Source organism: Haemaphysalis longicornis, unplaced genomic scaffold, assembly GCF_048455015.1.
Source record: "Haemaphysalis longicornis isolate Haplotype H1 unplaced genomic scaffold, Haemaphysalis longicornis Haplotype H1 scaffold_3, whole genome shotgun sequence".
NCBI lineage: Eukaryota > Metazoa > Arthropoda > Arachnida > Ixodida > Ixodidae > Haemaphysalis > Haemaphysalis longicornis.
Genome location: NW_027526335.1, coordinates 51,671,153 through 51,685,406, shown reverse-complemented (window position 1 = coordinate 51,685,406; position 14,254 = coordinate 51,671,153). Strand labels below are relative to the sequence as shown.

Here is a 14,254-nt window from a genome sequence, read left to right as displayed (position 1 = left end):
ATTCTGGGAAGGGGGAGGGGGGGGGGGGGGTCTGCGCAGGGTTATTTTAAACGAAGCAACGAACTCAGTAGCTGCTAAAGCCTCGGCAAGAATAACATCCTTTATATTTCATCTCAATTTTTTTTTCTTTGCTGTGGCAATCAGGTCCTTTTTCTATAGCCTTGTCTTCTCCTCTGACCCACTGTCCCCATTTATCCCAGAACAGGCAGGAAGAAAGACTTCCGAGTGTACCACGAGGTAGCGTTTGCAAAGAACCAGCGAGCCACCAATTTCCGTAAATGGCAGAAAGTTGCGAGCAAGGGAGAACTGTTCCCCGCCTATGAAGCTGTCTTCGAGTTCGGCTACGAGTGCTTCTACGTGGGTCCTCACGACGTGCCCAAGTACCGCGAGATCTTCATCGGCTACGGGTTCACCAGGAATGTCCAGGTAGGGGTCGTGACGGTTATTCATCTGCTACTAACATACTGCGACTATCCAAAGCGACAATGCACGCTTTGATGAACGTCTATTACAGTTCCAGGTATTGTGCAAAGCTAAAAAAATGACAGCAAACCAACAACAAAAGAACAAAAACTGGTCGCGAATCTGCTTGATTGGGCGCAAATGTATTCGCAAAATGGTAGTCTTCTGTCGCCTTTGGCACGCAACCGCCTCTCCTCTGCCTCCTTCTCACCCATCTCGTTCTTCCCCTCTACTCTTGCTCCTCTCGCAAAGAACGCAATACAGTTTTTATCTTTCAATTTGATTCAATTTTGTCGCGTTCGCACTTCTCTGGCACCACCTGTTTGGACAGCGCGCGTATTTTTGTTAATCTTTTGTTCTGCTTGGAACAGTGCGAGTGGAAATCCTTTTTTTTAGGGCTTGCTTTTACCTTTCCTCCATTTAACGCCATTTCTGACAAGTGTTTTTCCCTTTAGAAACGTGAAAAACACTCGAATGCGTATCCTTATAAGAACGCTGGTACTCTTGATTATGTACTTACGTTCTGCCTCAAATATGCCGAAATGTCCTCTGCGCTAAATAATGTGGATATGTTGGAGCCATGGCAGCCGTTTTAGTATTTCGGAACAGTCCTGCCTATGTATACTTCGTGTTCAAGCATTGTTTCACTTTGGACAAGTGACTGAGTCGAGTGACAGGCACACAGACAGACAGACAGACTTACTACAATTTTTGAGTTTTACCCGCCGCGGTGGCTCAGTGACTGAGGTGCTGTGCTGCTGAGCCTGAGGACGCGGCCTCCCGGCCGCTGCGGCCGCTTTTCTGATGGAGGCGAAAAGCAAAACGTCCGTGTGTTCGAGATTTCAGCGCACTTTAAAAATCCCCAGGTGGTCAAGATAATCCGAGCCCTCTGAAACCCTCGTAAACCCTACAATCAATCAATCAATCAATCAATCAATCAATCAATCAATCAATCAATCAATCAATCAATCAATCAATCAATCAATCAATCAATCAATCAATCAATCAATCAATCAATCAATCAATCAATCAATCAATCAATCAATCAATCAATCAATCAATTTTTAGTTTTGGTAGTCCTAGAAAGACTACTTTAAACCCACCGAACCACTCCTGTAACGCGAACGTTTCCCGTTGCGCGTTTACAGCTATTATAGTCCTTAAACGTTTGTGTTTAAGGCTTAGCGTAATCCACTTGTTCCATCGTAATTCTGAACTCACGGAGGACAGTTCGCTTTTGAACAGGCTAGAATGATTCCACACGTCAGGTAACTGCCACTGTTTAGTTCGCCAGATATAAGAAACTATCAAATATAATAGCATAATACCTTGTCATGGCTTTGGCTGAGCAGTCTTTATTTTATTTTTTGCCTGCAGGAGTTGCCTCTTGTTGCACGTTGGTTTCTTGTACAATACGTTACGCTACCCTTTTTCCACACTAATCGATATATTCAGGCGATTATAATGTCGTGCTTCGTAGTTATGTTGTGCCAGTTGGATAATTTAGCGGTCTCACGTCACGCGGTCCGCGTGAGTATAACTCAACAATTTAATTGGGCCTCATAACACGCATTAGGACGCATTACTGGCGCTTGGCTTCATTACTCGATACCCTCCCATCCAATATTTTGTGTACATGTTGTTATAAATGGAAAAAATTGAAGCAATGCCTATGCAAAGCTCTTTTTGCTGCTGCCCGGGTTCGTATTTGTTACTTATTTATTTTTTATACTGTTAGCCCTAGCGTGACCATTACAGGGTGGGTCTGCTCAAAACAACAAGAAAAAAAAAGGTTGCCACCCCCTTACGAAAGTGGACGTCCAGCGAAGCTATTGTAAACCGTTGCAAATGCTGATGGGGCAGGACCCAGAACTTGCCGCCAGAGAAGCCGAGTGCAAGCGACAAGCCCGCCGAGATGACGAGAAACATTTTGATGGGTCAGCCTGGGTTTTTTTGTTTACAATACGAAAATTTCCCGACCAACTAGAGGCTAACAGCTTCGCTGTAAAATGACGCGAACAGTCCTCTACAAAGGACATTGCCATATGCAAGTAAACAAAAACAAAGTTACATATCTATTCATATAAGAAAAACAGATACAATTTGAAGACATTATTCACAGATACAATTTGAAAACATTGGCCAAGGAAGGACGACAAACTCGGACGAGCAGCAAGTGTTCAACAGCAGTGTGTGCTTAATTGTCTCAATCAACAACTTACTTGTCTCGGCTTGTGAAGTGAATGTCACCTAAAACGAAGCTACACTTTGTTTTATTCAAAAGTAAGTTTGTTTTGTTAGAAACGTAGAAGGTTTAAAAGCGTTATGGACGGATGTACATTATTATCCTGCCGTACTGCGAGTTTTATAGTTGGCACTGCTATCGTTATCAAATGATATTTACTTCGCCGTGTAGACCCGCACGGCCAAACCGATCACGTTAATAGCTAATGCCGTTCGCTTTGAATGACATTAGATCTACCGCGTGACAAAGGCGTAACGCAATGATGTGCGCCTGGTATTGTATTGTTCGCAATCGCTCCTACACCTTTACTTGCCGAGAATGAGGGTTCTTTCCTTTGATTTACGCCGTATGCGGCCCTTCCACTCCCTCCATTCATTATTTCTCTGCGTGTCACAGCAGACAAGTGTTACTACTTTCGATACAGCTGCGCCTATAGGTCTGAGGGAAAGGTTCAATACGAAGTTTAGTTAAGCTTTGCCATGTTCTAGCCAGGATATAGGCTAAGTGTTAAGGGGTGAGGCCAAGTTTAGCCGGTTTTTACCGGATTTTACTGACATCGGATCCCAGGGGGGAAGAAGCTAGGTCCCCAGTTTCTCCAGCCTTGCACCACTAATGCAAGCTGCGCCATTTTTTTTTTTTTTTTGCGTTTTAGCAGCCCAAGGAAGACTATCACCTTCAAAATGGTATGGAAAAGGATGCGCATACGCATATGCCCTTGGGCTCACGCTCGAGCAAGCGCGAACGCCGGCTTCACTGTTATAATTAGAGACCGGAACTTTAGGCACGAAAAATTACGGTTTTAGGCGCCTATAATAGGCACTGAAAAGTGCCATTTAGGCATTTATAGGCACCAAATACTGTTGTTTAGGGCACATATAGGCTCAATTCGTATTTACTTCAGCAGCATATTTTACGACAAATTTATGCCTCGCAGTAAAAACAGCGGACAATTTAAGTCTTGTACAGTGGAAAAGTAATTTTATTTTATTCGTGAAAATCAGCCCCCACACAAGAGTTGCTATTTTAACAGATTTACGTGAAATGCAGGGTGATTCGACAACAAAAGAAAAGCTTAAAAACAATGGCAAGGCACACCCATCTCAATTATTTGCGGCCTGAAGTTGTACCTCATTTCGCTCGATAATTGTGTGCGAAAGAACAACACTCAACGTTCACTGAAGTTCGAGGACCGGGCTTGTTCTTCGGGACGCTTCATGATTGCATCTGGAATATAATTATGTTTGGTGCTCAGAACCTTCGGCAGCGCTTTTAGCACAGGGAATCCAGGAATTTTATGCCAGACGGTATGGCAGATTGTCAGACAGGAATGGCTCTATCAAAAACCGGTCCCTTGGGGATTGTGGCGGGTAAGTCCTGGACCTTCGAATTGAGCACAGCATTCTTTGTCAGAGTGGCGCAAAAGCTCTCAGCTGCAGAAATGCTTTTTGCTAAGAGAGTGAAATAAGCACACAAATGTGTCAAGTCACGTTCAAGTGTAGTGTGGTGTAAACAATTTCGGCTGCGACGCTTTTGTCGACTGCAAAGCTCTTAACATCACTGGCGAGAGTAAATTTCCGCCCTTAGCCGAATTTTTAAGTCGTAGCAATGCACAGTCGGTAACTGCTGCTTTAACTGAAAACCGAAGAAAGATCTTAACTGCAGGTATTTATTCGATGACAGAGCAGAACGACCTGCTCAGCTCTTCACAGCACCATTGAATCCCATAGATTCATCGGTGCCGTGGTTTTTATTGCGTTAGCAATGGGTTGGGCACATGGGAACAAGTTCTCGCCGTTGGTCCGCGGACACAGCCCGTCAGGACATAAACAAAACAGCTCGTGTGGACAAGGGTGACGTCGGGGTGAGCTTGGCTGCGGTTCGCTGCGTACGGACCTCTGGCAGCTCGGCCGATGTGACGAGGTCTAGGTGGCGGTGGCTTGTGCACGGTTTGCGTTTCTGAGCTTGTTTGGCACGGCTCGCGGATTTGTTTTTGCGAACGGGGTGCGACAAACACTTTGTTGCGGGTTCCTGAAGCGAGAACAGTCCGTGAAGACCAGCAACTTGAAAAAAAAAAAAAAAAAGCCCATATAACACAAAAAAGGCATTTTTAGGGGCTAAAGAGCCCATATAGGCGCATATAGTCAAAAAAGGCGCTAAAAAGCCCATACAGTCAAAATAGGCATTATAGGCGCAATAAACTATTGCTTAAAATGCTCCCCTTCCCTTAGTTCATGCTTATACTTTAAATAGGCTTGATACGAACTCAAGGAAGAAATAGGAATTTTGCCTAAAGTTCCGCTCTGTAGTTATAATACCCTATCTGCGATGGTGCGCCGTTAACAGGCATCGAATTTTTTTTCTTTGTATTCTTTTTTCTAAGGCCACTAGACCGAGCTCAAGTTTCAACACCTCCGCTGTAAGAACCGATGCGATAACCTCGCGAGCCTAGGATATATCGATATTGGGGAAACGCTTTTAGGCTAGGTGGCATTTAACTTGGGGTTTGTCTGTCTGTCTGTCTCCCGATTCAGCTATCAGTCCAGAAGTTAGAAAAGTTTTGGAACTAGAAGTATATATATAGGCACGAAAGATCTGTCTGAACCCCTAAATCTGGTAAAATAGTTCGTACTTGTAAACATTAATTCTGAGCAAAAAAAAAAAAAAAAAACCTAGGCATATTCCAGATAAAACAGCTATGCACAACTGGTACTCACAGTGTTCTTTTAACTAAAACTAAATGTATGATTGGTACTTGCAGCAGTTAAAAATACTTGTCAAAACAATATTTTATTTATTTATTTATTTATTTATTTATTTATTTATTTATTTATTTATTTATTTATTTATTTATTTATTTATTACAAGTACCTACATCGCCCATTGGGCATTGTTGTAGGGGGGTTACAGTAGTACTTCCACGTTTGCGTGTATTTTTATATGTTTCATTGTTTACCCAACCATTCTTACAGTTGTAAAATGAATATGCATTACTTTTAAGCGCAAATAGGTCGTTCGGTCGTTCGGCAAGCTTATAAGCCATGGCTAATTTGCGTTTGCTTTTGACTGCGTCAGCCAATCGCACCGCAGGGCATATGACATCATAGGTTCTTTTGCGGGAAATGAGCTTGCGGGCCGCATGCCCATTCCCTTTTTTTCCTACTTATACGGCTTATTTCAGTGAAGTGTGTGTTAAAAGGGGTGTCAGTACGATTTCAACGAGGAAATCTTTCTAATGAACCAAACTAGTGTTTTGTCTGCATGGCCCCATTGAGAGGCATGCCGTCAAACTCTGCCTCTCGGCGGCCCCGTAAAACGTACGCAAATATACCAGTGCCTAAAACGGTCCCCCTTCTTTGCAGACTCTCGAGGCTCACCTGGCGGGCTTCCGGTTCCTGGTGCTGAGCGACGCGTTCACCATTCACCGGGGCATGCGCAACACCACCACCAATGGCCGCGCACGAAATGCGGAGAAGACCCACAACTACCGCGTCTTTCTCGCCTTCCGGAAGACGCTACAGCAGCGCTACGGTGCGGGACAAGAATACACGTAATCGCTCCGACCCGGCAGGTGGGATTTCAGGGTCGCTATTACGGTGTGCAACGAGAACAATAACTTATAGTGATGTCTTGTTTCACGAACGCACCAACCACGGAATATCCGACGAAAGCAGACCATTGCGAGCCAATTTTTTTTCTATTATTTGACACGAAAGCGCCGAAGTTGCAAGGATTTTGCTCGTGAATACAACTGGGTTCAGTCGCTACGCAAGGTAACCCGCAGAAATATATCGGCTGGTCTGTCTCCTAATTAGTTAAAGCTGTTGTGGTTTACATACAAACAGCAATGACGTTTTAGGGAGTGTCTAAAGACAGCCTGAAAGTGATTAATTCTCAAATATAACCACTTGCTGCCGAAAACTCCAGCCCTGTGGAATCTTCGCGCAGCCAGGCTTCATGCCCTGAGCAATGACATGCCCGCTGTGCTGCTGAAAGATTTCAGCGTGGACGTCTCATGACCCGACGCGACCTGACTGCTGTCCAGCGTTTGAGTTGGTGTGTTACATAGACAGTAAGATGCCTACGACACGGGAGGGAAACGGACAGCCTCATGCTTGTTCACTAGAATAAAACTCTAAGGCAGGCGATATTTTGTTGCAATAGGTACGAGCCCGGAACTTCCGGTTCGTTGCAGAACGTTAAATAAACGGGCCGCTATGACGCGCCCCACCCCTAACTTGCCTTGAAATGTATCAAACTACTCTGATCCAGCGAAGAAGGGCGCAGTCCAAGGAGTATACGAAACAATTGAGCGTACTTTTTAGCTAATTACCTTAACAAAACTTGAAAGGACTAGAGGTGGGGGATGCTTTGATGATGTATAGAAATCAGCCTGGCAGCGAGCTTGGTTTTCTACTCCATGTGAACATGAGAGGGGCGAAAATGAGCGAAAGAAGCGAAAGCACGGAAACTCGTAGAAACACTGACGAACGCAGATAAACACTCAGAAACTGACAGACGCAGGAGCACGGCCTTAAAAAAATTCAATATTTCTCTTCTCATACTGCCAAGTTGGGCTTGCTGGATTGACAGAGTTAAGGGCAAGCTTGGGTCTAGACCTAGTCACTACGACGTATTCGTGCACTGCTGCAAAACATAATGCACAACGAGCTCAGGCAACCTAACGTGTTTGTTGACCATCCTATTCTGAAGAGGTGTAGATATATATGAAAAGTGCGCTGCGAAAAGCAGGTTCAAGCGCTGGTCGCTTCGGCTTTTTCATTATGTTCAAAAAACCAACGGAAACCAGATAACTACCAATATCGAAATAATTTTCTGAAGGTTTTTAATGATCGCACTTTCACAACGTCTCACCTTTAACATTTTTCTCTTCATGGTGGCTAGCTGTCAGAATAGTAGGCCAGCCCTGCTTCCAGAAGAAATATACCCATTTGTGGAATCACGGAAGGCATGATTATTCTTGATATGGCTGTGACAGTATTAGTCAACCAGATAATAGAAATTTGGTGCTTACACACAATGCCTAGCCAGTAGTTTGCTGTTATTTTTCATCTAGGGGTTCGGCCTTTATCCTTTGATCACTGGCCTTTCTGGCTGCGCTACGGCGTGTATTTCTAATAGCGTGAGGCTCACTTACATGCTACTGCAGAGACTGCTAGCGAACCCTTAAGGGCACAGGGTAAGCCCTATACTTCCCATGCATTTTTGGCCATTTTGAGGTACATTTTTCTCGGCATCTAATAAAGGTATCTACATAACGTATATATCATTTTCTTTCAAATTTTGGCTCTTTTAACTGTACTAGAATTATGAACATCCTTAAAAATTTCAGTTTTTTATAATTTTTTGTCTGTTAGTACCTAAATTTTGGAATTATTTTAGCATTAAAAATTGTGTAACAAAAAAACTGTTGCGTGCATACTTTCATTTCTAGTACAGCAGGTGTGAAATGTTATGTAGATGACAGGGGAAAAAAAGCAGCGCGTTATCGTGAACGATATAGGAAATAATGGTACCTATGTAAGAAAAAACATTGTTTTTAGATAATTGAGTTTAAAGTAAAAAAAGAGGTTAAAAACAATACTTTTTTGCCAAAAACACCACTGGAGCCATTTATTTAAAAAGTACCAGCTTAGTAATCACTGCCAAAGTCACTTTTTGCTTTTCACCCGGTCGTCTGTCCTTCCTTGACTATTTTGTGCACCATCGTACAGATCTCCTCACAAAGTATTTTGCTTGTGGTCAACCTATTTAAGCGACTTAATGGTAATGTTGCTTCCAGGTTTTGGTCTGAATGATTTCAAAATGCTGGCTCATGCGTTGCTTCATCATTTAATAAAAGAACAGCATCTAATATTACAGTCATTAGAGTGTGAAGCCCAAAAAAGATGTTTTTTGTTCGCAGCTTCGAAGGGCAAATGAGGAAAAAACGTGCAACAGGGTCTTGGGATTGCCCTCACTGAAAAATCAGCTCTGCAATGGTTGCTATGCCATTTCTTAATACAGCTGGTTCCAGAAAAGCATTTTGATCTGAAACTGGAAGTTTTTTGATGAAAAAAAAATGACAATAAACCCTGAGAACATTCTTAAGAGGATGTGGGCACTTACTACATGCTTACGGGAAAACTGCTTTTTAGCGAGAAATAAGACTTTTTAAGGCAAGTGTGAATATGGAAAATGTGCACAAGGAATTGAACTTCCCTAATTGCGAAGAAAAACAAAAAGTCATTTTTTCAAAATTAATACCTTACCCTGTGCCCTTAAAAGATTTTGATGTTCTATTTGGTCTTTTTTTTAATACGAAGCACTGTTTGGCAGTTTCCCCTACTTTTAGGTATCAGGCTGTCAATCTGGCTCCCGACTCCGAATCATTTATAACCCACTTGCCTGTAAAGCGTGCATCCCCGCAAACGAGGCATTATGGCGGGGAAGCAAACGTTAGCATTGATGCGAAGCAGACACCCACTGCTCCAAGTACTAGCACCTCTCCCACCAATCACGATACTCGCGCTGCAGAGCTTCTTTCCTGCAAGGATACAGTGGTTCCTATCTGTGGAGGCATGTGAAATAAAGCAACTCGTACTTACAAGACAAAAAATGGTCCTCTTTAAAGGCAATGATCATGTAAACACAATCCCTTCACTGAAGTTACAATGGAGTTATGAATGGTACCATGATTCGGTTCCTTCTGAGGGACATGTATTTGTCGTTGACCAGAGTGAGGCTCGGAATCATGATCCTTCTTTTAAGAACGTCCATGACCTGTCATCAGCACCTCACGTACAGATGACGCGAAGGTTTGCGTGCGTGTGGTAACATCCATAATCTGTAATCGTATTCTGTGTTCTTACCAATTGTATTGGAAGAGAAGTTAACCCTGATTTCTGTCCCTTCACCCGCAGGTACTGCTTGAATCCGCCTGCTAGACAATACGTGGAGGAATCCATGATGCAAGTTTTTTCAACGACGACCGTGACATGCGGAAACAGGACGTGTGAAGCTAGTGTGTGTCGTCGTTCGTTAAAGGAAGACACGGGACAGACTTCTGTGCGCTTAATGTTCGTACCACCGTCGTCTGCGTGCTGCTGAACGCGAGAAAAAAAAGGACCATTTGAGCGATGTGGTCTGCCTTCCCAGCGTTCGCCGGCATCCAGTAATATTATTACCGTTTGTATAAATTCTGTTTCCTAATCACACTCCTCCCCTTTTTTTTATTTTTCACCTCTTCGCTCAGGCCTCTAAGTCAAGGGTAAGGTTTTGCCTGATGAAAACGCTGGGACGAACCATCCAATTACAAATAGCGCGACAGAGACGTAATTAAATATTTTGTTTTTACCGCTGCTCTCTCATTAATTTTGTGTGCAAAGCTGGCGGCCTTCGTGGGAGACCAGGCTGCTGCACCTCACAGGAATTTCTGAACTTGTCGCCGAGAGAAACTTTTATTGAGCGAAAATAGGTCAAAGGAGCGTGGTGGACGCCGGCGCGAGCCTGGCGTCACGTGACAGTAGCAGCTCTGTCCACGAAATTTCTCCATGACTGGCAAGCCCGGATCATTTTGTCCGCAGGCTTTCACATCTCTCCCAAAGTGGAGCGCGTTATCACGCGCTAGAACCAGCGGCAACCGGCTTCGCGAACTCAGCGTCTGTGCTACCCACTTCAGGCGCGAACGCACGTCTACTGGCGAGGAGAACAGCTCGCGAAAGATCCCGCCACTAACGCTAGGCGGAGTGTTCTCGAAGGTCGAGCTGGCCGACGCCGGGAGCTTCTCACGAGGCGCAAGCTTACGTGCGCTCGGTCTTTCTTTATATTTTTTTATCGTAGCGCTAGACGGCGGAACGAAAAGCTTGAACAGCTCTGCTGTTAAAATAAAATAGGGTAGGAGGGAGGGAGGGAGGTGACGCACCAAGACGACCCACCTTGGTATGGTTTTTACCTATAGCGCTTTACCGTATTGATGAATTTTTCACCCGTTTAGTTACACGATAATAAGAAAGAAAGCGGGACTTTTTAAAGTTTGTTAGCTGAACGTGTTGAGTTCGCCTTTTGTGGCATCATTGTTTAGTGTCTAAAATAGCTAGCAGTTGCTCTGAGGTAGCCATGCGCAGCAGTATGTCGTCTGTTCTCGTAAGGAATACAGATCTCATTCCTCGCCGCTAAGGCTTTGTTCTAGAGCGGTATTATGATTCACTTTATGTCCGTTTCAGAAGCGTCCGCTTCAAGCGAGCCCTAATGGGCTGAAAGGACGATCCGAATGTGGCGCAGCACATGGAGGCGGGGGCGTCGATTTCTGTGCCTGTAATTGGTCAGCCTCCTCGCAAGTGCAACGACGCCACGACTGAAATGGGCGCGAAATTGAAATTTGTGACCGAGACACAACACACAATTTCGCCTCTGGCGAAACTGCGCAGCCCCGCCTTGGCTTATCCTTTATCGAAGGTGTTAATCAACTCCAATGCATGTCAGAAACTTTAAAAATCATTATCTGACCTTCGAAAGTTTTTAGAAGCATGAGCGTCTCTTTTGAACACTGTTGTTCGCTCTTACTTGGTCTTGTAAGAGGATCAGCTGACCAGTATACGACGGAAGACGGCATGGCGCTAGCGATCACACCATTCATCAGTGTTCTTGCTTGAAAACGTAAGGTTTCGCTCGATAAACGGTCTAGATTTACGGAGTTTACGTTTTAGGTGCGAAACCCCTTAGGTACTCGGACTGTTGGCGTCCCATTTCGTCGTCGTAACCGTCTTCTCATGTACTCACTGTACTAAAACACCGGGACACTCGTTTACGCCTCACGCTATAACACTTCGGGCTTCAAAGACATGAGACTTCTACAGCAAGGCTGTATACCTCTACCCCCCCCCCCCCCCCCAATGATTTCATCTAAGTTGGCAATAACGCCAAAGCACCAAGAATACACTTATACACTGCATGCTTCGCCCCTCATATATTTCACTTTAGTGGAGATGGCCCGGAATTTTTTTCGACCATTCACGTCAACAATAGCAGCAACAGCTGGGTGCGTGCAAAATCAAACTACCCGGCGGACCACACGGGTAAAGAACCTACCTGGTCAAGGACTTGTTTACAGCCTATGGTCAATGCCGCCAAAGGCGCGCTAAACGCAGTTAAAAATTGCATAATTACTTCATCGCATTAGGATTTAGAATGTGTAAGCAATGCTTTGCGTTCTACCGAACGATTTACGCGCATTTTTTATGAGAATGGTTCGCTGAAAGTTTGTTTTTCTGCATCCCATTGACCCCACGGTCCACAGCGAAATGGATTGGGAGCACGATTGGCATAATAGCATTATATATGTTAAAATCCAACTATTAAAGTCCGATTAGCATAAAAAGTAAAGAAAACAATAACAACAAGAAGAACAGCGGCACCTAAAGGCGTGAGATCTCTGGCGACGAGGGGCACCTGTCGTTTTCTTATCATCCAGATTTCAAAAATAAGGTAGTGGCATCGAGTTCGATCAAAAAGGGAAATAAAAATTCCTTAAACTGCACTACGCAATAAAGACGCAAATTTAGTTTTAATAAAAACACTCGATGTACAATTCTCGATGACTTTCGCTTTCGATAAAACGTCGTTCGGTGAGATGACATTCAAAAAATGGTGTTCGATGAAACGACTTTGACGGAACGTCGTTCGATGGAACAGTGCTCTATGAAACGCCCGGTTCCAAGAAAATACTTCCTACCACGCAACGTATCTGCATGACGGTTCGAAGGAATAAAAATGTCCGCTACTTGTAGCCCGTGCTCGGCAGCACCATTCCAGAAAAAAGAAACGACAGGAGAAGTCTGCTCAACAAGACGCCATTGTTACTCCGGTTGCCGGGAACAAACTGCAGAGAGGGTGTGTGTGTGTGTGTGTGTGTGTGTGTGTGTGTGTGTGTGTGTGTGTGTGTGTGTGTGTGTGTGTGTGTGTGTGTGTGTGTGTGTGTGTGTGTGTGTGTGTGTGTGAGAGAGAGAGAGAGAGAGAGAGAGAGAGAGAGAGAGAGAGAGAGAGAGAGAGAGAGAGAGAGAGAGAGGGGGGGGGGGGGGGGAACAATCCGTGTGTTGCCGTAGCAGTCTTCGCCGGCTGACCAGGAGGGCCTCGTCCTCCATCGACGTCCGGTCCCCCACAGCTCAGGAGAGCCCATGTGGAGAGGGGGTAGGGCTGCGTTACACACGCATTCCAGGAGGATATGTTGGAGAGCGCCTACTTGTCGACAAAATTTGCATGGAGCACTGTACTGCTTGGGTAAAAATTAAAAATAAATGCATTTGGGCTTGGTGTGCGAATTGGCATGTTTGTAATTGTCGGAATGCAATAGAAAATTTTTGTCTAATGGCCTGGCAGAACTTTGCAATGGCGCGATGGGTTAAAATGGGGTGCTTGGTTGATTGTAGGGTTTAACGTGTTGAAACTACACCTGGGTTACGAGGCGCGCCGTAGTGGAGGGCTCTGGAATAATTTTGACCACCTGGGGATCTTTAACGTGCGTTGAAATCTCGCCACACAGGCGTTTTCGCTTTTCGCCTCCATCAGAAAATCGGTCACCGCGGCCGGGATCGAAGCCGCGTCCTTTGACTCAGCAGCACAATGCCTGAAAAGTGGTGAGAGCTGAGGTGAACTCGGCGACTTGGTAGGTCAGTTCGCGAGCTCGTTGATAGGCGAAGTTGTTGCCCGTGACAGAGGAATGAGCCGGGGTCGACACGATGGCAACTCGGTGAGTTGGATGATAGGGTGGAGGTTCCCAGAATGCCGTTAGGGCCACTCTCTTCGACAAGAAACTTCGGCAGGCTTCTTGGGAATATGTGACTATGATATTGCTGAACGTTTAGCGAGAGCTGAGGCAAAGACGAGTTCTTCGACGTCCCGAGAGGGGGCGTTGGTGGGACACGCATGTAATCAACTTTTTTTGGAGGTTGCCAATGCAACCATGGTTCTTTTTTTGGCGTAGTACGCCGCATAGGTGTAGGGAACGCCACAGCTATTGCCGTATGTCCGTACGTGGGCTCGGCTGCGGGTGGTAATTCGCTCGGGATGAAGGTCCAGGTTCGTATTCTTCGGGAATATGGTATCACTGAGAAACGTTTTGCCATTTATCTGAGAGAGGGGCGAAGTGGGTCGGCTCGGCCCACGGCCAGTTGGTGCATTCAAGAGGAATGCCGTTGTGACTTTTCTCGTGTACTTGTTTTCGTCCCTGAAACAGTATAAATAGCTTTAAAATACCCATAATTTGGAGCACTGTTTTTCGTATTACGCATTTGTTTTAAAGTCTAAAAATACGGTTTTAATTCATTAAATGTGCAAATCCCAAAAGGGAGTCGTTGCACCACATGTATTATCGCACATCTATCAGCAAATAGCAGTGTTTTGAAAACGGGAACGTGCCATCTAACTGCCGCTCAGTATAGAAAACTTTTCCGTATACCTTCTTGCGCGATTTCTGTCAAAATCGTTCCTCGCGGCCTTCTTTTTTCAATTGTTCCAGTTTATCGGTTGCACACTTCCGTTTCTTCGCTTTTT

At 44.8% G+C, this 14,254-nt stretch overlaps 1 protein-coding gene across 2 annotated transcripts in view; it reads left to right on the top strand.

The window, feature by feature from the left end:
* Window positions 1-10,065, top strand: part of LOC144174454 (beta-1,4-glucuronyltransferase 1-like) — a 29,075-nt gene extending 19,010 nt beyond the window's left edge. Inside the window, exons 3-5 of one of the 2 annotated variants that reach the window (XM_077703174.1) lie at window positions 201-426; window positions 6,067-6,235; window positions 9,628-10,065. In XM_077703174.1, the coding sequence (XP_077559300.1) occupies window positions 201-426; window positions 6,067-6,235; window positions 9,628-9,638 (406 nt within the window). In that variant the 3' untranslated portion in view covers window positions 9,639-10,065. Of the gene's footprint in view, window positions 1-200; window positions 427-6,066; window positions 6,276-9,627 lie in introns of both variants that reach the window. The other variant, XM_077703173.1, reaches the window with a different exon arrangement.
* Window positions 10,066-14,254: the final 4,189 nt, after the last annotated feature.